General features: G+C 36.4%; 1 protein-coding gene across 2 annotated transcripts in view; it reads left to right on the top strand.

Annotated features, from left to right (window-relative positions):
- LOC128642107 (multidrug resistance-associated protein 1) overlaps positions 1 to 12,424 on the top strand; it is a 148,709-nt gene extending 136,285 nt beyond the window's left edge. For both annotated transcript variants that reach the window (XM_053694768.1, XM_053694770.1), the window contains exons 27-32: positions 1,953 to 2,054; positions 3,154 to 3,300; positions 4,396 to 4,554; positions 4,871 to 5,037; positions 5,384 to 5,578; positions 10,339 to 12,424. In XM_053694768.1, coding sequence (XP_053550743.1) covers positions 1,953 to 2,054; positions 3,154 to 3,300; positions 4,396 to 4,554; positions 4,871 to 5,037; positions 5,384 to 5,578; positions 10,339 to 10,447 — 879 coding nt within the window. In that variant the 3' untranslated portion in view covers positions 10,448 to 12,424. The remainder of the gene's footprint in view (positions 1 to 1,952; positions 2,055 to 3,153; positions 3,301 to 4,395; positions 4,555 to 4,870; positions 5,038 to 5,383; positions 5,579 to 10,338) is intronic.
- Positions 12,425 to 26,224: the final 13,800 nt, after the last annotated feature.

Raw genomic sequence — 26,224 nt, 5'->3', positions numbered from 1 at the left:
GCATAACCAACACAGTTATAATAATACACGTTTTACCTCTGTAATTACCTTGTATCTAAGCCTCTGCAGACTGCCCCCTTATTTCAGTTCTTTTGACAGACTTGCATTTTAGCCAATCAGTGCTCACTCCTCGGTAAATTCACTTGCATGTGCTCAATGTTATCTATATGAAACACATGAACTAATGCCCTATAGTGGTGAAAAACTGTCAAAATGCATTTAGATTAGAGGCGGCCTTCAAGGTCTAAGAAATTGGCATATGAACCTCCTAGGTTTAGCTTTCAACTAAGAATACCAAGAGAACAAAGCAAAATTGGTGATAAAAGTAAATTGGAAAGTTGTTTAAAATTACATGCCCTATCTGAATCATGAAAGTTTTTTTGGACTTGACTGTCCTTTAAATAAGTTTTCCTACTCGCAACATGTTTTGTGTATGTGAAATTTGAAATAGCTAACTGAAAAATATTAGACGTGCACTACTAAACAGTCTTACAAGAAAACGGCTAACTAGATAAGAAAGAAGGTGTGGGCGGAGCTTGGCGGCCATTTACAGCTGCTAACAAACAATGATTATTTAACTTTATAGGAACATAAATACTAGGGCAGGGCCAGTGCTGGGTATCTTAACCCATTTGTTCCTTATTATGACACCACTAATGTGCAGTCATTCTTAGCAACCAGCAAATATGTTTCTGCTGTAAAAGAGCCTAAACTCGTATCCAAATACAGGATGTAAAGTTGAATGATTTGTCCCTGAGTGTTTCGGTGCATTTGCCACATATGTAAGGTTGATTTAAAGGGCTAGATTTACTATCCCTGTAGAGGGCTTTGCAAATAGTGAACCTGCTCGCCAGCAATCACAACTTGTGATGTTACATCGCACAGCGAAATTTAACATTGCACAAGAGAACTCTTGTGCAGTGCAGCCGCCTGCACCGGCGCAACCTATTGCGCTAGAGCAGGAAATGTCAATCAAACAGAACGAGTTGGGTTGTATGATCTCGCCATTTCTGAGGTGGTGGAGAGGAAAAAGTAGCGGTTATTGCTTCTTAAAGGGACACTGAACCCAAATTTTTTCTTTTGTAATTCAGAAAGAGCAGGCAATTTTAAGCAACTTTCTAATTTACTCCTATTATCAATTTTTCTTCGTTCTCTTGCTATCATTATTTGAAAAAGAAGGCATCTAAGCTTTTTTTTGGTTTCAGTACTCTGGACAGCACTTTTTTATTGGTGGATGAATTTATCCACCAGTCAGCAAGGACAACCCAGGTTGTTCACCAAAAATGGGCCGGCATCTAAACTTACATTCTTGCATTTCAAATAAAGATACCAAGAGAATGAAGAAAATTTGATAATAGGAGTAAATTAGAAAGTTGCTTAAAATTTCATGCTCAATCTGAATCACGAAAGAAAAATTTTGGGTACAGTGTCCCTTTAAAGGAACATGAAACCAAATTGTTTTCTTTCATTATTTAGGTAGAACATACCATTTTAAATAACTTTCCAAATTACTTCTATTAATACATTTTCTTCACTCTCTTGGTATCATTTGTTGAAGGAGCAGCAATGCACTACTGGTTTCTAACTGAACACATGGGTTAGCCAATGACAATCGGTATATATATGCAGCCACCAATCGGCAGCTAGAACCTAGGTTATTTGCTGCTCCTGAGCTTTCCTAGATAAACCTTTCAGCAAAGGATAACAAGAGAAGGAAGCAAATTAAATAATAGAAGTATATTGGAAAGTTGTTTAAAATTGTTTGCTTTGTATAAATCATGAATGTCTAATTATGACTTTACTGTCTCTTTATATCTTATATATGCAAAGCAAATAGAAGCAGGAATGTGTTGCATAAGATCTGCATACAAAATAATACTATTTTGTTTACTATGCAGTATGACTTTACTGTCCCTTATACCACAGTAACATTATCTTCACTCTGTGTCAAGTTAACAGGTGTCCTAAACGCAGCTGTTCACACCGCAACTGACTTAGAAACAAACTCTGTAGCTGTTGAGAGGGTGAAGGAATATTGTGATGTAGAACCAGAGGTAAGCTTCCTGTATAGTATTTTACAAACGGCACAAACATTTTTTAATTGTGATCTTATGAAATCACCTTAAACTACTCTGATTTTAGCAGCTTGATAGATTCTAAGTAAACATTTTAGTTTGTTTGCGCATCTTGTTTATAGTAAAAGTGTGAATGCGAACAAAACTCACAAAAAAGGATTTACAGGTATTTCATATTAATAATTTTCAACTTTGACTTTATCAACAAATTAACCCCATTGACTGTTAAAGAGAGCTGTAATGCATTTATTTCGCTCAAATGTCCTTTTTTCAGAATGTTTGTTTGCTGCACAATTTGGTATTCGTTTAATTTAATTCAAAACGAATACTAAATATTCTGTAAGATTTACATTAGTTTTTGTTAAAATAAATGTAAAAGTTATTTTGCTGCAGGTGATATACAGGCTTATACTTACTTATAGCGTGCTGGTGGAGCCACGCTACTCCTGAACCTTCTTCGCTGAGTCAAGGGCTGCGACAATTGAAGACTTATGTCGGCGGATCCCAGAGCGTGCGCTATAGGACCTTCTCCTCTTGTGTCATCCCTACTAAGCCTTTAAATGCTAATTAAAAGGAAACAAATATATACTATTGAAATTTGTTGGTATAGATTAGGTTTCTTTAAAATAGTTAGTGCATTTCTTCGAATATTCGTTTTGTGTAAATGAATACGCATCTGCATTTTTACCCCTCCCTTGACAGCTGCCCCTATATTCTGGAGGCAATCACATTCTTGTGCTCCTGTTCTGTATGTCCCCCATTTTAATAATCATCACTGAGGGTAGGACTTGGCATGGATGCCAATAAAAAATAATAATTTGCTGAACTGGCATCTGTGAATCTCCTGCAGTTTACACATTACAGCAGATATTATATTAACATTATAATTGTGTTCAAGTTACTTGGTGTGTTGTGGGGTGGAGCAGAGTAGGCGGAGTTATGCAAATGATTGGAGGGTGTGGCCAATAATTTTGAAAACTGCTTACTTTATTGTTCAGAAAAGTGCCCCAGATGTATTTATTTTTTGTCAGATGTTGACTCTTTAATTTTCTTTTTTTTTAATTTACTTTTCACTCAGGCTCCATGGACATCAGATTATGCTCCAGAACTTGAGAATTGGCCCAGTGCTGGTAAAATAGATTTTCACAATTACGGTCTTAGATACAGAAAAGATCTAGATTTGTCACTGAAAAATGTCACTGCCTGTCTGCGCCAGGGGGAAAAGGTTTGTGCAAATTCTTGATGCTATTAGAGTAAATATAGTTTTATGACTTATTTCCTACTCACATATTACCTCTATATTAACAATACAAAATTAGATGCATGTTTAAGCTTTTTTTTATCTTGCTAAAAATTGCTATTCTAAAGTTGTTTTTACTCCACCAGTGAAATTATTAGTAATGTTACTAGTTAGATGATGCTCTGAGTACTAGCACAAAGGCAAAAACATTTTAGCTTGAACATAATACCAATAGGTTTATGAGTAAAATGATCTAAGTGTCCTCTTGTAGCTAAAGCTGCTTATTTGCTTCCTGTGATTTGCCACAACAATTATTGTATAGCCCCTGGTTTCTCAACAGCCGGGCCGTGGCCCAGTACCGGGCCGTGATAGCCCTGCTGGTGGGCCCTGACCTGTCATGCCCCCACTGCACACAAGGGGCAGACTGAGACCAATCAAGGCCCCAGGAAAACTGTCTCACACTGACCCAAATGTATTAAAATTTATGCAAATTAACATGGTAGCCTCCCTGCCCTAACCCCAACAGGCCCATCAACCTCCAGAGCCAGGAACCCCAACATTAAAGGCCAAAGAAAGGGCCCCCAACCTCCAGGGCCAGACCTCACACTCCATGGCCCTCACAGCGACAGACCCTCAGCAGGACCCCCACACTCCAGGGCCCCCACTAAACCCACACTGAACTGCTTAGTTACTGATAGGGCAAATCCCTGCTGCTTACTATATATATATATATATATATATATATATAAAAAATCTACCGGGCCTTGAGGTCACTTTGGTTGAGAACCACTGGTATAGCCAATAAGCACATCTAGGCAAGTATCCCTGCTTGCTTTTCCAAGAAGTACTCTGTGTAAATTGTTAGCAAGGCACCAAAGAACTCTGGGTAAGATATGCAAATGAGATATACAACATCTCATGCTTTTTGCTTCTAGTATGGTCCTCTTATAGGGTAGATGCAGCATAAACAAAACCACTCCTGGACAGCTGTTTCAAGCTTATTAGCTCCCATCAGCAGAAAATAGGTTTGATTTGCTTCCTGTGGTTTTCTCTTTGATAAGCATCTGTTTTGCTGCGCAGGTTGGAATAGTTGGAAGAACAGGAGCTGGGAAATCGTCGCTAACTTTGGGTTTGTTCCGAATTCTTGAACCTGCAATGGGAAAAATTTGCATTGATGATATTGATATTTCAACACTGGGTCTTCATGAACTGCGATCAAAAATAACGATCATCCCTCAGGTAAGGGAGAGCTGCATCAACTTTTATGCTACAGCAATTCCTTTTTGAGTTCATGTGATGGGATTTTAAAAATGGCTGTGACCTGGATTTGATTATTGTTATTGTGAATTTGCTGTTGAATAGGTCTAAAATAAATACTGAAATATCTGTGTCCAAGATGTATTGGGGTGCCCCCTCTTCCGCAAATAAGCAAAGCTATTTTATTGGACAAGAACATGGTTTATAAATTATTCATGAAGTACTGGTCCCTATCTAGAAACGTACAGAGAAGATTAACAATTCCATCAATCCTTTATATATTTTGACCTTTCTATAGGATCCTGTTTTGTTTTCGGGATCCCTTCGGATGAATCTGGACCCATTTGATAATTATTCAGATGAAGAAATCTGGACTTCTTTGAAATTGGCTCACTTGAAAAACTTTGCTTCTAGCTTGCCCGGTGGATTGGAACACATTTGCTCGGAGGGAGGAGAGAATTTAAGGTAAATATTGAAACTGCCCCAGATATATATTTAGCATGAACTTAAATGTTTATATTGTTTCACTGTCACCTGACCAAAACTGTCTTTAAAATATTAATTTTGGTAATTTGCGTTGGTGAAATCCGTACAGCAAAATAAAATACTTCTATATACTATGCAAACAATGTATTTTGTACACAATTGAGCAATACTGTAAACTATATTTCCTTCTTTATTGAGACCATTTTTTTTACACATACTTAAACATTTCATATCACTGTCTCCAAATATTTGATGCATCTTTTATTTGGTGCTTATCTTTTTAAGAACTGTGCTATTGGTACAAGGAGTTTTCTCTGTCTCCTAGTGTCGGCCAGCGTCAGTTGGTTTGCTTGGCCCGAGCTCTGCTTCGCAAGACAAGAATATTAGTGTTGGATGAAGCCACAGCTGCTGTGGACCTAGAGACAGATGACTTCATCCAGGCAACTATTAGAAAGGAATTTGAAGACTGCACTGTTATAACAATCGCTCATCGACTCAACACGATTATGGATTACACAAAGTAAGAACCTGTTTCCTAAACAATTCAGTTATTGCTATCTCCCTCCATTCTTGCTTTGGCTATACTAAAAGAGTTGTAGACATATACATATATGTGTGTGTGTGTATGTATGTATATGTGTATGTGTGTGTATATATATATATATATATATATATATATATGTGTATGTGTGTGTATGTATGTGTAGATGTGTATGTGTATGTATGTATGTATATGTGTATGTGTGTGTGTATATATATATATATATATATATATATATATATATATATATATATATATATATATATAAAACCAAACTTTAGGAAAAATGCACTCTCTGGATTTATAAAGCAAATTCTTCTCAAGAAGTTTCGAGGTTTTCACCCCTTCCTCAGACGTCATGTAGTAAAAAGAATTTGCTTTATAAATCCAGAGAGTGCATTTTTCTTCAAATTTGGTTATAGTTTATTATTTATTTATTATACTTTATTTATAAAGCTCAACATATTCCGCAGTACTGTCAATGGGTACAATTTAATTTAAATAAAACAATGATATAAAACTTGTAAGAGACAGGATAAAATTTTACAAACACATACAGGAGAAATTGAGGGCCCTATGTCCGTGGGAATTTACAATATAGAAGGGTAGGAGGTTGATAAACAGGAGGTGAGGAATGCAAGAGTGAGACAGATGTTAATACAGAGTTAGATGAGAGAAATGTTAGGTAAGTGGAATAAATTTATTATTGAGTTGGGTGGTAGGCTTCTCTGAACAAAAAAGTCTTCAGGGAGCATCTAAAAGAAGAAGGATTAGGGCAAAGCCTGACAGCACGAGGGAGAGTGTTCCAGAGGGTAGGTGCTGCACGACAGAAGTCCTGCAGTCTAGCAAGAGAAGAGGTGATAGTAGCAGATGCAAGGAGCAGGTTATTGTTGGAACTTAGTGGGCGGGCTGGAGTATACTTGTTGATTAGAGAGGATAGGTAGAGGGGAGCGGCGTTGGTGAGTGCTTTGTATGCAAGGGTGAGAATTTTGAATTCAATTCTGCTGTGAATTGGGGAGCCAATGAAGGGACTCGCAGAGAGGTGCAGCAGATACAGAGCGACGGGAAAGGTGGATTAGCCTGGCAGAGGCATTTAAGATGGATTGAAGGGGGGAGAGGTGGGAAAGAGGAAGGCCAGTAAGTAGGTTATAAGCATAATTTGCCCAGGTAGATCTGACAATTGAAGGATAGTGACAGTGCTTTATCACCCTGCAATATATATATATATATATATATATATATATATATATATAATACAATACACACGCCAGTCGAATTGCTGAACCGGAATCAGTTGAATTAATGAGTGTTGCTCTCAGTAGTTGGTCTATAACCACACACACCATGTCACTATCAGCCCCCCAATATCTTTAATTCAAGAATACAAATTAAAAAGATTATTTCAGGAATTTTATTTATTAGGGAAGTTGATAGGGGAATTAACTTATAACCACTATACTACCAGCAAGTTTGTGATCCTTTACATTGTAAGCTTCTCAGGGAAGAACCCTCCTCCTCCTATATCAATTCCACTGTCAAGTCTAATTGTGTGTACTGTACTGTATACTGATCATATATTCAGCAATGCAGATTATTGTGCAGCTTTACAAATAGATTATAATATCATTAATAACCTGCAAAGGGGAGAGTTGATCCATCTAAACTCATACACATTGAATTGTGACTAGTCTTGCAAACCACTTCCATGAACATATACATTTAAAGGGATATGAAACCCAATTTTTTTCTTTCAGGATTCAGATAGAGCATGTAATTTTAAGTAACTTTCAAATTTACTTCTATTATCAATTTTTCTTTGTTCTCTTGGTATCTTTATTTGAAAAAGCAGGGATGTAAGCTGGCCCATTTTTGGTTCAGCACCTGGGTTGCGCTTGCTGATTGTTGGCTAAATGTAGCTACCAATCAGCAAGCGCTACCCATGTGCGGAACCAAAAATGGGCCGGCTCATAAGCTTACATTCTTGCTTTTTCAAATAAAGATACCAAGAGAATGAAGACAATTTGATAATAGGAGTAAATTAGAAAGTTGCTTAAAATTGCATGCTCTATCTGAATCATGAAAAAAAAAATTGGGTTTCATATCACTTTAAATTGATTGTTTAAAGGGAAAGAGAAGTGAAAATTAAACTATCATGATTCAGATTGAATGTTTGTTCAGTTTACTTTTATAATCAAAGTTAATTGGAAAGTTGTTTAAAATGACATAATGTATCTAATACATGAAAGTTTAATTTTTATTTTACTATCCCTTTAACATAGGTAGGCTCAGGAGCTTGCATGTGTCTTTAGCACTGTATGGCAGCAGTTTCTGCAACAATGTATAACAATATTACAAACATTGTTGCCAACACTGATGCTGTAGAATGCTCAAGACATGTACACGCTCCTGAGAACACATAGGTTTACTCTTACACAAAGGGTACTAAGAGAACAAAACTTGATAGAAGTACATTTGGAATATATTTAATCTTGACTCCACTGTCCTTTTAACCCTTTCAGTGCTAATGACGGCTCTGAGCCATCACAGAGTTTCTCACTCTGGTGCTAATGGCAGCTCACAGCCGTCATGAGCACTTTCCCACCTTGAGGGAAATCTGGGGGCTCCTTACTGCTCCTACCCCGGCGATCATGCCTGTAGAGTGACAGGCATCGCCGGGGCTTCACGTGATGCGCGGTGACGTCACGCGCAATTACGTGATGACGTCACCGCGCAACTTTATTTATACTTAACAATGTTAAGTATAGGAGGAGGGGGCATGCTGCTTAGAAGCCTGTATCTCAGGCATCTAAGCAGCTACAGACCCCCAAGACCCACTGTTGGAAAGATAATCGTCTAACCTTTCCAACAGTGTAAGTCTTGGGAGTCTGTAAAAAAAAATCAAAAAGTAAAAAAAAAAGAAAAAGAAAATATAAGCACCCAGGTGGGAAATGGCTTAGCAGCCAAAGGGTTAATTAAAGTTTAAAAATAGCTATTTTTTGTTTTAACATGTAGTAAGATTTTTTTTCTCTGTACAAAGGCCTTTATTGATATAAGATTTTAAAATCTCATCCTCTCTAATAGGTGAATTGTTTAGTTAGTTTATATTAGACATGTGCACGGGCGAAAAATTAGTTTCCTCCGAAAGATTTGTTCTGGATTTTTAAAAACATTTGGTTCGGCTGAATTTTGTCCATGCAGCATTCGGTTCAGATGAATATTGGATTCAGATTTTTTACCCTTATTTCCAATGGAAACAGCTAATATAGACAATTAATATTAACAAAATCGTACATTACAGGATTCAAACATTTAAAAAAACGTATCTTTCAATGTTAAAAGAACATACAACTCCTGTATGACTTAAATCCAGTATTTAGTGCCTGACTGGCTGTCCCTAACGTCAGTCATTAGCAATACTATAGCAGGATTGGACAGGGGTACGATGGACAAATAAATGGTCAGACCCCCTGTTCATCATTACAAACAAAGGAGCTTATTAACCAAACAATATAACTCCTTCCCCTCATTCCTGCACCTTTGTCCTTTTTTGGCATCAAACTGCATGAACGAATGAATCAATTTAGTCAAACAGTCATTCATTTTTCCTCTGTTTCGTCCAATATCGTATTCGCCTGTTTGTGTATTAAATGACTCGACAAATCATCAAAATTCAGACAAATTTGTATTCATCCGAATGAGCAACTCTATTTTATATGCAACATCATTTTTATGTTGGGGTTTTATATTTTACTATATTATACAATTCTGTCATGCCCATAACCTACACTAACCTTCCTATCTCCACTGCTATCCCCTAAAACCCCATAGCATGTAAGCGTGTGAGCCCAGCTATTTGTAGTTCACCTTCATAAGAGCCGACTACAACAGTTCAACTCTCGGCAGGACCCTCTCTCCCCATTTGATCCCTATAAATGTTATCTTGTATACGCCTATGTTTATAGCGCTGCGGAACCTGTTGGCGCTCTACAAATTCCCGATAATAATAATAATAAATGGCCAGAGGCAGAACCTTTTTTCACTTTCTGTTTTTTTAGTGAAAGTTTTTCTGCAGGTCATTTTAAGTAAAATTCAATTTTAAGTTAGGAAGTTACACTAAAGCACATTAAATTACAATGTGTTGGTTAACTAAAGAATAAAACAATTTTTAACATTTTATTATATAGTGCAGTAGTTGAAAATTGCATTGCAAATTAGTTGCAGGCAAAAAATGAAACTGTAAAATGTCTTTTGAATAAATTTGTTTCCTTTTCTCTTGGTCTAACATAGAAATGTAGTAATAAAAAGGTGCAATGCTCATAAGAACGTCTTACATTCAGAACAAACCGCTTTGCAGACTGGGAAAGGCTAGGGGAGGGTTTGAAAAAATCTCTGAGAGCCAGTAAATGATTAATGCACTGCTGCTTTGCAGTGCTACTGCATATATGACTGTTAACATCAAATAGCACTTTGCTCTGGATGCACGGTGTTAAGGAAAACCTATACAGTGCAACCAGAGCACAGCTCTGTTTGAAGAGAACTGTCTAATGTGGAGCAGAGCTGCAAAGTTAAAGCACTAACAGTACTTGCATGGGTACTGTTCTTTCTGCAGACATGCCGCATTTTCTGCAATGGCATCTCGGATCACTGTATGTTCTGCCTTGGGGCTGCTTGTTTACATTTAGTTGCTTATTTCATAGTGCAGTTTGTCAATTTGTATATCTGTATTTTTTTTTATACAGGATTGTGGTGTTTGACAAGGGTGAAATTGTGGAATTCGATACCCCTACAAATCTGCTTGAAAGAAAAGGACAGTTTTACTCCATGGCCAAAGATGCTAATATAATTTAGTGGTGATTGAAGCAGACTTCATCGAACAGCTAATGCTACAAGGCAATAATATGTGTAAATAAAAAAAACAAACCTTTCTGAATAATACCAGACATAGAGCCAATGGGATCAAACAACAGATATAGCACTCAATTGTGTTCTGGTCTCAAATATCAAGATGTGTCAAGGAAGATTATTCAGGACTGATCTCACCCCCCCTACAGATTTGCTCTTCAGTGATCACCTCTTCCCTTTTTAAGTGGAAACTAATTTAAAGGGATATTAAATATGTTCTTATTTATATATATATATATATATATATATATATATATATATATATATATATATATATTATAAGCACTCCATTGCAGATCTGCATAAAAAAATAAATGTTTGCAGTCTAAGAACACACCCTTAGAAATAATTTTTGAATGTGTTTATTTTATCCTTTTTGCTCTGATCAGCTAGGGAGAGCTATAAATTAGTTCCAACACTGATCAAATAATTACTGTGTAAAATGATGCAAAGTCAGGATTCATAATAATACAACAAATACTCTTGCATCACGGTGTCCGCAGTGTTCAGGTCTTATTTACAAGTAACTTGCGCAAAATAATCACAGCACAATTAAACATTTGTGGGATGAAATTATTTTATGCCATTATAACATTTTACAGTTTTAGTCTAATTTTGGACTAATTAAAACCCTACCTATCATTGGGACTATGAAAGGCTAAATATCCTTTAGATTATATTTGGAGCTTTTATTATGCACAATGAAACCATAAAACTACAATACAAACATTACCCTAAGTTTCCTGATACTTAGAAACATCTGTGCCGAAAGATAGTAGAAAAAAACAAAAGTGTATTAAACCTGCTGTCATCTCTGTAAAGATTTGTAAAGATCTCAATTAAAGGGACATGAGTGTTCCATATTCCATGATTTTTAGATTGTGGTTTATATATTAGAATGTAAATAATAATGCATGAAAATATAGTAGGTAAAAATAGGGATTCAGACGTGTAAGCATATTTTAATCTTGCAGCACTGGTGCTATGTGTAATCATGCATGCAGTTTATAAATGGACTTGTTCTTGACGAGCCAGTAATAGTATTAATTGCATTCATTTCTATACAAATTTCCTCTATTAACTTTTAGGATGGATTTGCAAATCCAGTCTACGAGGCCTCTAACAAGTCAGGATTTAAGGCTGTGGTAGTTCTATAGGGTACAAAGTAGCCTAATATTTTGCTTTCCACCCATGTTTTTTTTTTGCATAGCCCTTAAAGGGACACTGTACCCAATTTTTTTCTTTCATGATTCAGATAGAGCATGAAATTTTAAGCAACTTTCTAATTTACTCCAATTATCAAATTTTCTTTATTCTCTTGGTATCTTTATTTGAAATGCAAGAATGTAAGTTTAGATGCCGGCCCATTTTTGGTGAACAACCTGGGTTGTCCTTGCTGATTGGTGGATAAATTCATCCACCAATAAAAAACTGCTGTCCAGAGTGCTGAACCAAGAAAAAAAGCTTAGGTGCCTTCTTTTTTAAATAAAGATAGCAAGAGAATGTAGAAAAATTGATAATAGGAGTAAATTAGAAAGTTGCTTAAAATTGCATGCTCTTTCTAAATCACGAAAGAAAAAATTTGGGTTCAGTGTCCGTTTAATAGCTCATTTTGGACATGCCTTCTGCAACATAATTCATTTACTATGAGGCCTTTGATTGGCTGCAATGGCAAAGCCTATTTGTAAACACTTTACAAGGCCGAGAAAAGAGACAAAAGCAGCCATTAGGGAGTGACAGAAAATAAACTGAGATCATTAATACACAAACACAAAAATCCTCTCACCTAAGTAAATTTTATTTTATTTTTTTATATTTTCAGGAAACCTGACATGTGAAAATACATGCTAAAATATTGACCTCTCACTACTGTTGTTTTTTATTGTTTCCTAATTAAATTAATATATTATTATTTTTAATGTATTTTGTTTCCAACTAGAGTGTTTGACTAGATACAAAATATAAAATATTTACTTAGGATTTTTTTTTAATATAACAAATACTAAATATACAGTGCATTGTAGCTGCAGACACTAGTTTGTTGTATATAAAGTGTGAGATGAGACAGTTAGTAATATAATATAAGCATGTGTCAAAATTAGAAACAGTTTTTACATATTTTAAGTTCCCAAAAAATCTTATAAAACATTTTAAGCAGAAAATTAAGAGGCATGAAACACAAAATGTTTGTTTTATGATTCAGATAGAGCATACAATTTTAAACTTTACAATTCACTTCTGTTATTAAATTTGCTTCATTATCTTGGTATCCTTTGATGAAGGAGCAGCACTGCACTACTGGGAGCTAGCTGAACACATCAGGTGAGCAAATGACAAAAGGCAGCCATCAATAAACAGCTAGCTCCCAGTAGGGTATTGCTGCAGCTGCTACATACATATTGTTTCTAATGCCAAAAGAAGAAAGTAAATTTGATAACAGAAATTAAAGTGTCTTAATATTATATGTGCTATCTGAATCGTACATGTTTAATGTTGACTTTCCTGTCTTTATAAGTGCTCTTATGTATTTTTTTCTGTAAAATGTGTGTTGCATACACACTTAAGTGATACTGTACTGTTTAAAGGGACAGTCTAGGCCAAAATAAACTTTCATGATTCAGATAGAGCATGTAATTTTAAACAATTTTCCAATTTACTTTTATCACCAATTTTGCTTTGTTCTCTTGGTATTCTTAGTTGAATCTTAACCTAGGAGGTTCATATGCTAATTTCTTAGACCTTGAAGCCCAACTCTTTCAGATTGCATTTTAACAGTTTTTCACCACTAGAGGGTGTTAGTTCACGTATTTCATATAGATAACACTGTACTCGTGCACGAGAAGTTATCTGGGAGCAGGCACTGATTGGCTAGACTGCAAGTCTGTCAAAAGAACTGAAAAAGGGGTAGTTTGCAGAGGCTTAGATACAAGATAATCACAGAGGTTAAAAGTATATTATTATAACTGTGTTAGTTATGCAAAACTGGGAAATGGGTAATAAAGGGATTATCTATATTTTAAAACAATAAAAATTCTGGTGTAGACTGTCCCTTTAATGTGTTTCCAATGATTTGTTATATCAGCTGTAGAGTATAAAATGTAAGGAGATCACTCTTTTTGGTTTATTTTATATATGAAATATCTGCTTTTGCTTATTGAAATCACAATCCATTCAATTGGTTTAAGCTTGCAGGAAGAGCAGCCCTCCTTATCCTATCTCTTGCTATATACACAAAGACACCCATCTTATCTTTCTCTCTGTCTACAAAGGCTAATATGTAGAGCGATTGAAAAATGAACATTTTAGTACTCATATCTCCCACTTCCCACTGGGAGTATGATTACAGCAGCTGCATATTGTTTGCATAGCTTTTCTACAGATGATACTACAGTATACATTTGTTCAGTATAGGTGGTGGTTTAACTGACAAAAGCAGCTATTTCAAATGACTAAGTCAAGTAGAGGAGCTGTTTGTACACAATATAATACACAGATAAATCATTAGGAACACATTAATAAAATAAAAAATTACAGTGCTACGTCCCCCAAAAAATTAATTTCATCAATCAGATAAAATATACAATTTGAAACAAATTCCCAATGTACTTCTGTTATCAAATTTGCTTCATTCTCTTGCAGTGCAGTACTGGGAGCTAAACACATTGGGTGAGCCAATGACAAGGGGCATATATTTGCAGTCACCAATCAGCAGCTACCTCCCAGTAGGAATTGCTGCTTCTTAGCTTACCTAGGTAGGCTTTTCATTAAAGAATACTAAGGGAACAAAGCAACTTAGATAATAGAAATATAAAAGAAAGTTGTTTAAAATTGCATGCTCTATTTGAATCATTTTTGGGTTTCATGTCCCTTTAAGACACAACAGTGCATTAAAACACTAAGGCCTAGATTTGGAGTTCGGCGGTAAAAGGGCTGTTAACGCTCCGCGGGCTTTTTTCTGGCCGCACCATAAATTTAACTCTGGTATCGAGAGTTAAAACAAATGCTGCGTTAGGCTCCAAAAAAGGAGCGTAGAGCATTTTTACCGCAAAAGCAACTCTCGATACCAGAGTTGCTTACGGACGCGGCCGGCCTCAAAAACGTGCTCGTGCACGATTCTCCCATAGGAAACAATGGGACTGTTTGAGCTGAAAAAAAACCTAACACCTGCAAAAAAGCAGCGTTCAGCTCCTAACGCAGCCCCATTGATTCCTATGGGGAAACACTTCCTACGTCTGCACCTAACACCCTAACATGTACCCCGAGTCTAAACACCCCTAATCTTACACTTATTAACCCCTAATCTGCCGCCCCCGCTATCGCTGACCCCTGCATATTTTTTTTAACCCCTAATCTGCCGCTCCGTAAAACGCCGCCACCTACGTTATCCCTATGTACCCCTAATCTGCTGCCCTAACATCGCCGACCCCTATGTTATATTTATTAACCCCTAATCTGCCCCCCACAACGTCGCCGACACCTACCTACACTTATTAACCCCTAATCTGCCGAGCGGACCTGAGCGCTACTATAATAAAGTTATTAACCCCTAATCCGCCTCACTAACCCTATCATAAATAGTATTAACCCCTAATCTGCCCTCCCTAACATCGCCGACACCTACCTTCAATTATTAACCCCTAAACTTCCGATCGGAGCTCACCGCTATTCTAATAAATGTATTAACCCCTAAAGCTAAGTCTAACCCTAACACTAACACCCCCCTAAATTAAATATAATTTACATCTAACGAAATTAATTAACTCTTATTAAATAACTTATTCCTATTTAAAGCTAAATACTTACCTGTAAAATAAATCCTAATATAGCTACAATATAAATTATAATTATATTATAGCTATTTTAGGATTAATATTTATTTTACAGGCAACTTTGTAATTATTGTAACCAGGTACAATAGCTATTAAATAGTTATTAACTATTTAATAGTTACCTAGTTAAAATAATAACAAATTTACCTGTAAAATAAATCCTAACCTAAGTTATAATTAAACCTAACACTACCCTATCAATAAAATAATTAAATAAACTACCTACAATTACCTACAATTAACCTAACACTACACTATCAATAAATAAATTAAACACAATTGCTACAAATAAATACAATTAAATAAACTAGCTAAAGTACAAAAAATAAAAAAGAACTAAGTTACAGAAAATAAAAAAATATTTACAAACATAAGAAAAATATTACAACAATTTTAAACTAATTACACCTACTCTAAGCCCCCTAATAAAATAACAAAGCCCCCCAAAATAAAAAATTCCCTACCCTATTCTAAATTAAAAAAGTTACAAGCTCTTTTACCTTACCAGCCCTGAACAGGGCCCTTTGCGGGGCATGCCCCAAGAATTTCAGCTCTTTTGCCTGTAAAAGAATAAATACAATACCCCCCCCCCCCCCAACATTACAACCCACCACCCACATACCCCTAATCTAACCCAAACCCCCCTTAAATAAACCTAACACTAAGCCCCTGAAGATCTTCCTACCTTGTCTTCACCATCCAGGTATCACCGATCCGTCCTGGCTCCAAGATCTTCATCCAACCCAAGCGGGGGTTGGCGATCCATAATCCGGTGCTCCAAAGTCTTCCTCCTATCCGACAAGAAGAGGACATCCGGACCGGCAAACATCTTCTCCAAGCGGCATCTTCGATCTTCTTCCATCCGGTGCGGAGCGGGTCCATCTTGAAGCAGGCGACGCGGATCCATCCAATAGAATGCGAGCTCAATCTGATTGGCTGATTGGATCAGCCAATCGGATTGAACTTGATTCTGATTGGCTGATTCCATCAGCCAATCAGAAAATTCCTACCTTAATTCCGATTGGCTGATAGAATCCTATCAGCCAATCGGAATTCGAGGGACGCCATCTTGGATGACGTCCCTTAAAGGAACCGTCATTAGTCGGGAGACATCGGAAGAAGAGGATGGATCCGCGTCGCCTGCTTCAAGATGGACCCACTCCGCACCGGATGGAAGAAGATCGAAGATGCCGCTTGGAGAAGATGTTTGCCGGTCCGGATGTCCTCTTCTTGCCGGATAGGAGGAAGACTTTGGAGCCTCTTCTGGACCGGATTATGGATCGCCAACCCCCGCTTGGGTTGGATGAAGATCTTGGAGCCAGGACGGATCGGTGATACCTGGATGGTGAAGACAAGGTAGGAAGATCTTCAGGGGCTTAGTGTTAGGTTTATTTAAGGGGGGTTTGGGTTAGATTAGGGGTATGTGGGTGGTGGGTTGTAATGTTGGGGGGGGGTATTGTATTTATTCTTTTACAGGCAAAAGAGCTGAAATTCTTGGGGCATGCCCCGCAAAGGGCCCTGTTCAGGGCTGGTAAGGTAAAAGAGCTTGTAACTTTTTTAATTTAGAATAGGGTAGGGAATTTTTTATTTTGGGGGGCTTTGTTATTTTATTAGGGGGCTTAGAGTAGGTGTAATTAGTTTAAAATTGTTGTAATATTTTTCTTATGTTTGTAAATATTTTTTTATTTTCTGTAACTTAGTTCTTTTTTATTTTTTGTACTTTAGCTAGTTTATTTAATTGTATTTATTTGTAGCAATTGTGTTAAATTAATGTATTGATAGTGTAGTGTTAGGTTAATTGTAGGTAATTGTAGGTAGTTTATTTAATTATTTTATTGATAGGGTAGTGTTAGGTTTAATTATAACTTAGGTTAGGATTTATTTTACAGGTAAATTTGTTATTATTTTAACTAGGTAACTATTAAATAGTTAATAACTATTTAATAGCTATTGTACCTGGTTAAAATAATTACAAAGTTGCCTGTAAAATAAATATTAATCCTAAAATAGCTATAATATAATTATAATTTATATTGTAGCTATATTAGGATTTATTTTACAGGTAAGTATTTAGATTTAAATAGGAATAATTTATTTAATAAGAGTTAATTAATTTCGTTAGATAAAAATTATATTTAACTTAGGGGGGTGTTAGTGTTAGGGTTAGACTTAGCTTTAGGGGTTAATCCATTTATTAGAATAGCGGTGAGCTCCGATCGGAAGTTTAGGGGTTAATAATTGAAGGTAGGTGTCGGCGATGTTAGGGAGGGCAGATTAGGGGTTAATACTATTTATGATAGGGTTAGTGAGGCGGATTAGGGGTTAATAACTTTATTATAGTAGCGCTCAGGTCCGCTCGGCAGATTAGGGGTTAATAAGTGTAGGCAGGTGTCGGCGACGTTGAGGGGGGCAGATTAGGGGTTAATAAATATAATATAGGGGTCGGCGGTGTTAGGGGCAGCAGATTAGGGGTACATAGGGATAACGTAGGTGGCGGCGATTTGCGGTCGGAAGATTAGGGGTTAATTATTGTAAGTAGCTGGCGGCGACGTTGTGGGGGGCAGGTTAGGGGTGAATAAATATAATACAGGGGTCGGCGGGGTTAGGGGCAGCAGATTAGGGGTACATAAGTATAACGTAGGTGGCGGTCGGCAGATTAGGGGTTAAAAATTTTAATCGAGTGGCGGCGGTGTGGGGGGAGCTCGGTTTAGGGGTACATAGGTAGTTTATGGGTGTTAGTGTACTTTAGGGTACAGTAGTTAAGAGCTTTATAAACCGGCGTTAGCCAGAAAGCTCTTAACTCCTGCTATTTTCAGGCGGCTGGAATCTTGTCGTTAGAGCTCTAACGCTCACTGCAGAAACGACTCTAAATACCAGCGTTAGAAAGATCCCATTGAAAAGATAGGCTACGCAAATGGCGTAGGGGGATCTGCGGTATGGAAAAGTCGCGGCTGAAAAGTGAGCGTTAGACCCTTTAATCACTGACTCCAAATACCAGCGGGCGCCCAAAACCAGCGTTAGGAGCCTCTAACGCTGGTTTTGACGGCTACCGCCGAACTCCAAATCTAGGCCATAGTTTGCCCTTCCCACCGGTGCTCTGTCTTTGTGGGTTAACATGATAGATTGTTGTGTTTATGCAAATATGTATATTACACACGGGAGGTAGGAATGTAAATTGTACGATTCTATTTTTTGCCTTAATGAATTATAAAAAACGACAGAAGTGCACTCTGTTTATGTATAAAACATTACAAATAAGGCTACACTGTGTACCAAAGTATTTATGTTATAATAAACATCAGCAGGTTATATTTTCTGATTTACATAGAAATCTGTATACACAGTAAATACATTTTGATATATTTTTTACTACAGTGTTTTTGTTTTCTAAGAATTTCTGATTACTAAATATTTTATGCAATACGTAGATCTCTTTGTGACTGGGAAACAAATTAAATGCAATGTATTATTGTGATAACTCAGGAATATTGTATTACATACTAATAAATATCTGTCATAATGGTTTAAAAGCAGCATGGTCACTGAATATTCTGTCTTGCTTAAAAATCGATTTGTTTAAACCTGTTATCTTAATATCCTGAGTTACTAGTGTGCCTTTTTATGTTTGGTTTATATAATGTATATATATATATATATATATTGCAAAAAGAAAAGCATAGACAAAAAATGACATTAAACCCTGTGAGATTTTGTTTAAAGATATCACACATGATATTGATGACATCAGCTCTGACAGCATGCATGACATCATCTACAACATAACGATATCACATATGACATATATAAGTGTGTCCTATCTTCAGTAGTAGAAGCTTCTAAACTGCCTTGGGTTGGTTTTGCAGCACTATTGTAGTATGTAGACTTTTGGATTTTTAAAGAGAAAACAACACTTTACTAAACCACAACGGAGTAACATATAGCCTTATTTTAGAGTCTCCAGAAAGCTCACTTTTGTGAGCTTTGGATATCATTGAACAATATAAGGTGCTGTTAATTAAAAGAGAATATTGTAAAATTAAAATGTAATGATTTTTTTTTTAACTGGTAATACGACAGCATTTTCTGCTTTACCAAAGCAAATTTTATATTAACTTGACCTTTTTAAACATACTGTATTACCTTATGCAGTGTTCATTCCTGCCTTATATTCACAGTTTAAGTACAATAAAAAAGTGCCTTTTATGAGAAAGATCAGGGGTTAAAAAGCTGTTTAAAGGGACACTGAAGACAATTTTTTTCTTTCTTGGTTCATATAGAACATGTAATTTTAAGCAACTTTCTAATTACTTCTATTATCAAATTTTCTTCGTTCTCTAGCTATCTTTATTTGAAAAAGAAGGCATCTAAGCTAAGGAGCCAGCCAATTGTTGGTTCAGACCATGGACAGCACTTGTTTATTGGTGCTGTCCAATCAGCAAGGACATCCCAGGTTGTTCACCAAAAATGGTCCGGAATCTAAACTTACATTCTTGCTCAAATAAAGATACTAAGAGAATGAAGAAAATTTAATAGTAGGATTAGATTAGAAAGTTGCTTAAAATTGCATGCTCTATCTGAATGACGAAAAACATTTTTTTTAGGTTCAGTGTTCCTTTAAATCTGAAGTGACACAAACAGGAAGGTCATATATGTATACTGCCAATACCTAGGTATGTGTTGCTTAGTAACTATAAGTTACCATTCCTACTGATAAAGTAGGCTCATTCGGCACAGGGAGATCTATTAAAAAAATTAATAGTCAATAGTAATAATCAATAATTCATTTTGAAATGATTAGTTGTAGATAAAAGTGAAAATATTTATACAATGTCCTTTTAAAAACAATGAAATATATTCTAGTCCTGTGTTGTTAATATATTTTACTACACGTATGCTTTGCAGAATTAATAGTGACCACAATGTTTTAACCAGTCTACCTCAAAATTCAATAATCCAATGTTTTTTTTTGTCTTTTTTTAATATTAGTAGGGAAAAATATAAATTTATAGTGTCATTGTATCTTGTTACAATATACCTCATGAAAATGTTGAAAATCAAATGCAATATGCTTTAATAAACACTGATGAAAACATTTAGAGCCAGATTATGGTTTGCAATAAGCAATATAGCTCCCGTGCTAACTTGTGTGCCTATTACAAGTTGAAAGTAAACGCGTTTGCTTGAGCATAAACTAAATTTGCACTTGTCAGTTTAGCGAGAGTGGAGACCTAGCATAAAGAGTAAGAGTTAAATAGTGCACCAAACACAACATAAATACATTAAAGTGTTACACTCATATATACATTATCTGATAAATTATTATTTGTATAAATATTAATACATTTTTTATATAAGGATTTTAAAGCTATATGGCAAGGTGTTTGAATGGAAAGGGCTATAATTTTATATATATATGTCTAAATATATGCATGCTGAATGCCGAAGTAAGCAGCAGCTAGTGCCCTTTGGATATTTCGCACCTGGATTAATTCCTGTAAAAGATCCCCACACTAAGATCTAGATTTGCAGAGATCTTAGTGCGGGGATCTTTTAGAGGAATCAATATCGCTACGAAAACATACCGAAGGGCACAAGCTGCTGCTTACTTCCGCATTCGGATCCTCACAAAAGATCTGTATGCACATCTCTAATCTATGGGGGCGATTTATTAACTGACGGACGGACATGATCCGCTGTAGCGATCATGTCCGCCAGACATTGATAAATGCCGACAGCATACGCATTGTGCAGTGTCGCCCCCGGCAGATTCGTGGCCAATCAAGGGGTGTCAATCAACCGCTAGCAAGGGGTGTCAATCAACCCGATCGTATGAGATCGGGCGGATTGATGTCCGCAGCCTCAGAGGAGGCGTACGAGTTAAGGAGCAGCAGTCTTAAGACCGCTGCTTCTTAACTCTTGTTTCCGGCGAGCCTGAGGGCTCATGCGGAAACAGGGGTATATGGCCCCATTTGGGCCGTGATAAATCACCTCCTATGTCTGTATATATTCATATAGATATAAAGGTAAAGCTATATATTTTACAAAACAATAATTATATAAATATATATTTAAAAATTAAAAGAATATTTTCTTCTGTGTGAAATATTTGGATTTAGCGCTATAGGTCTAACATGGCATTGGGTTAGCACTCAAGTCTATGGAGAGCTGAAGTTAAAGAAGCTGCGATATTCCAAGTCCTAAAGTTAAGAGGCATCAGATTTCGCTTGCACGCAAAAATGTACTTTTAACTTGTAATACGCATGCTAACCCGCCCACTTTAAAAGTTTGCTTCCAGTGTTGTTAGCGCGAGAGCAAAACCGCTATATAGCACGCCACTTGTAATCTGGCCCTCAATCAGTAATTTGTTGAATGTAGTGCGAGTGATACAATATCTGCTTTACTATAAACAGCTGTAAACTGCCTGTGTCTACTTAAGAAGACTGCAATGCCTTACTATGCTAGTTTTAGCCCTTCCTGGCTGTTGTGTAATTAGTCAATTGCAGCTTTATGGTTTAATGTGTATGGTTACAATGCTTATCTACAGTACTGTTATGCAGATTGGCTAGTCTTAGACTCGCCTGTGCACTGATATGTTCTGTGTTGTCTCCTAACAATGTGATGTAATTATAGTTTAATAAATACTGAAGGAATAAGCTGTGTGTTGTCTTCCTTATAGAATTTTGACACAACCATTTACTGCAATAATTTGCTAAGTTTAGACACCTCATTCATGACTAGAAACAATGTTTGTGGCTAATTCCCTATCATCTTGCAGAGTGACAGAATATCCACTATGCAGGGCTGGATTGGCCTACCAGGATACCAGGAGATTTCCCGGTGGGCTGCAGCAACTGGGGCTGGAAAGCTACAATTTAAATGGGGTATTAATGGATGCAATAGGGTTGTAGGGTGCCTATATAACATTAATCTGACATTTTTATTTAATACAAAGTAATATAATTTAATTCTGTAAAAATATTGGGGAAGGAGTAACCCTGTAATCCCCTTTGAGAAAAATGGGGCATGTGCAATCTACCAATTTAACAGAAAATAGGGCTGGTCTTCATATTTTTCCATTATTACAGGCATGAAAGAAAAGAGTATTCTCTTAATGTAAAGAGACACTAGACACTAAATAAATGCTAGAATGATGTATTCAAAGCAAACAGTCTGATTAAAATATGCAGGTTATTTGTTTTAAAAATATATTAGTTGTTTAAATACTATAAAAAGTGTGAAATTTTAGTGTCCATATAGCAATGTGCACCTCCATGATGTAACCTAGATTTCCTTTCCTACTGAGATCAATAAGGACCGGTTAAAAATGGGTCATTAGAGTGGGAAACCAATGGCTGTGTTAATATAGCAGTATTGAAGAGACACTTAAAGGGATAGTAAAGTCCAAATTAAAGGGACACTAAACCCAAAATTTTTCTTTCGTGATTCAGATAGAGCATGCAATTTTAAGCAACTTTCTAATTTACTCCTATTATCAATTTTTCTTAGTTCTTGCTATCTTTATTTGAAAAAGAAGGCATCTAAGCTTTTTTCTTGGTTCAGGACTCTGGACAGCACTTTTTTTATTGGAGGATGAATTTATCCACCAATCATCAAGGACAACCCAGGTTGTTCACCAAAAATGGGCCGGCATCTAAACTTACATTCTTGCATTTCAAATAAAGATACCAAGAGAATAAAGAAAATTTGATAATAGGAGTAAATTAGAAAGTTGCTTAAAATTTCATGCTCTATCTGAATCACAAAATAAAAAAATTGGGTTCAGTGTCCCTTTAAACTTTCATGATTCAGGTAGGGCATGTAATTTTAAACAACTTTCAAATTTACTTTTATCAAATTTGCTTTGTTTTTTTGGTATTCTTAGTTGAAAGCTAAAGCTAGGTAGGCTCATATGCTAATTTCTAAGCCCTTGAAGGCCGCCTCTTATCTGTGCGCATTTGACAGTTTTTCCACAGCTAGAGGGCGTTAGTTCATGTATTTCATATAAATAACCTTGTGCACATGGAGTTATTTAAGAGTCAGCGCTAATTGCCTGAAATGCAGTCTGTCAAAAGATCTTAGATAAGGAGGCAGTCTGCAGAAGCTTAGATACAAGGTAATCACAGAGGTAAAAAGTATATTAATATAACTGTGTTGGTTATGGAAAACTGGGGATTGGGTAATAAAGGGATTATCTATCTTTTTAAACAATAAAAATGTTGGTGTTTAGTATACCTTTAACACTAAATACATTTCATTCACCTCCCTCTAATCATTGGTGCCGCCATCTTGGAACCGAGGTTACACTGTAGGTATCTGAAGCAGATTGGTTGCACATGTGCAAACACATTTGCACTGGAATGTAGTGAAAAACTAAATTTCAACATGGCAGCACCCATGAGTAGAGGGAGGTTGGGAATAACTTCAATACTATGCTTACAAAATATATTTAGTGAGTCTGCACTTCCATGTCTAACAGGAATGAGAAAGACCACCATTTAAAGGGTTAAATTATAGCAACAGGAAATAAATAAAATATAATGTATTTTTACTACACATAATTAACCCTTTGAGTGCTAATGACGGCTCTGAGCCGTCACAGAGTTTCTCACTCTGGTGCTAATGACGGCTCAGAGCCGTCATGAGCACTCTCCCACCTTGAGGGAGATCTGGGGGCTCTTTACTGCTGCTACCCTGGCGATCATGCCTGTAGAGTGACAGGCATTGCCGGGGCTTCACGTGATGCGCGGTGACGTCACGCGCAATTACGTGATGACGTCACCACGCAACTTTATTTATACTTAACAATGTTAAGTATAGGAGGGGGCATGCTGCTTAGAAGCCTGCATCTCAGGCATCTAAGCAGCTACAGACCCCCAAGACCCATTGTTGGAAAGGTAATCGTCAACAGTGTAAGTCTTGGGGGGCTGTAAAAAAAATAAAAAAAATGTTTTCAAAAATTAAAAAATAAAATAAAATATTAGCACCCAGGTGGGAAATGGCTTAGCAGCCAAAGGGTTAAAAATGTTGTAGTACAATCTAAAGGTGTTTAAAGGGATATAGAAGTACCAAAACAAAATGCCTTAATGTGCACAAGCATTTTATGAGTTTGTTTCACAAACCTCAGTGACAATGAAACAGAATAACCAGTAAAATATTTAAAGTTATGTCAGATTATAAATTGCCAGACTAAATACGAATATAATATTAAAGGGACGTTCTAGTTACTTTGCTCTGAAGAGGCATTTAGAGAAATGTTATTACACAAATAAATTCACTTTTTTTTAATGACATTGTTATATTTTCTAGACAAGTGCATTTGTTACTTTCCAGTAGCAACAAATGTGAGAAGGGTCTAGCTGCAGACTGGAGCTCCACTCTAGACAGGAAACATGTGACCTCCACTCAAAGCTTTTTTTTCTTTGCTTTTTTTTTTTAAATCAACTTTAATGTAACAAACAACCTATAGATAATCATTCTGAAAACAAAACATTTTGCAGCTTTCTTGTTCTTTTTATAATTTTTTTTATTTTAAAGTTTTTATTGTAGCACAGCACACATCACAACAAAAAGATACATAAAAGATAAAAAATATAATAAACTTCACGCAGCTCTTGGAAGACACAGCTTCCTTGTGTACAGAAATATTCAAAGGAGACACAGCTCCTACTCAGAGCTTCTGCCTTGACTAACTGCTCAGCAATCAAAAAGAAAAGAATAAAAAAAAAAAAAAAAAAAAAAAGAAAAAACCCCAGCCCCCCCAACCTGGAAGTCAGTCCAACTCTCCCATCCCTGCCAGAGAAGCTCAGAGCCAATATACTGGGAGTACCTCCCCTACAACCAGCGCTATGAAATTTACATTATTCTTCAACGGAGAAACAAATTGCAGCTGTGCCGTCCGGGGCCAAGATAGTATTACCTTCTTCCATTTATCAAAAAATATTCTAAGAGTCTTTTCAGGTACTCTTACTATATGTTGTCTTTCAATAATCATTTGTAACTTAATAGAATTGACGAACTCACATATAGTCGGGGCCTCAAGAGATCTCCATTTCGAAAATATCATATGTCGTGCTGCCAGAATAACAAAATTGATTAGTAGACCCTCACCTTTGATATGCCCATATTCTTTTAAAAGAAGAATATGCCTCAACTGGAAGGTAAGCTTTTCTGGCAAAAACCTGTTCAACCAATGTTGGATTTTGCTCCAGAATTGACTGATTTTTGGGCATTCCCAGAGGCAATGGCTCAGGTCTGCTCCCTCTTTATAGCATTTAAAACAGTTCCCCTTATGCTCATTCTGCGCCCATTTACTCATCCTCATGGGGGTTAAGTAATAATTATTCAAATTATTCAAAAGCTTGACTTGTGATTCTTTCCAGCTCACCAAACATGTTGCTGCCTCTGCCAGTCTAAGACTCCTTTCAATTTCCTCATCTTGAAGCTAGCTAACATATTTCATGACAAACCCTTTCCTATTATTTATATGTTCTTTCCCTGAGAGATTTTGTAAAAACTTATACCAGTACGATATCGATCTTTTGCCGGCCACGTATAATTTCATTCCTGAATCAATTCCTGGATCCCACACAATTCTATACGTTTGCAACAATTTAAGGAGGAAACTCCTGGCCTGAAGATAGGCGAAAAAAGTTTTACTCGGGAGCTGATATTGTCGTGCCAGTGTCTGGAATGATTGCATCACTTGCCCCTCTCCTTGCAATAACTGCAATAAAAACAATAGCCTGGGGAACACAATCGTTTTAATCAACACTATTTTCGCCGAGAGCGATAAGTAGTGGAGATTCCACCTACCTAATCTACCCTCTAGATTATCAAAGAACTCTGCATAATTTAAGCTATACCAATCTTTGGGATTTTTACTTATTTTTATTCC

The sequence above is a fragment of the Bombina bombina genome, chromosome 11 (genome assembly GCF_027579735.1).
Source record: "Bombina bombina isolate aBomBom1 chromosome 11, aBomBom1.pri, whole genome shotgun sequence".
Taxonomy (NCBI): domain Eukaryota; kingdom Metazoa; phylum Chordata; class Amphibia; order Anura; family Bombinatoridae; genus Bombina; species Bombina bombina.
The sequence above is the reverse complement of the archived record's forward strand: the minus strand, read 5'-3'. Positions and strand labels throughout refer to the sequence as shown.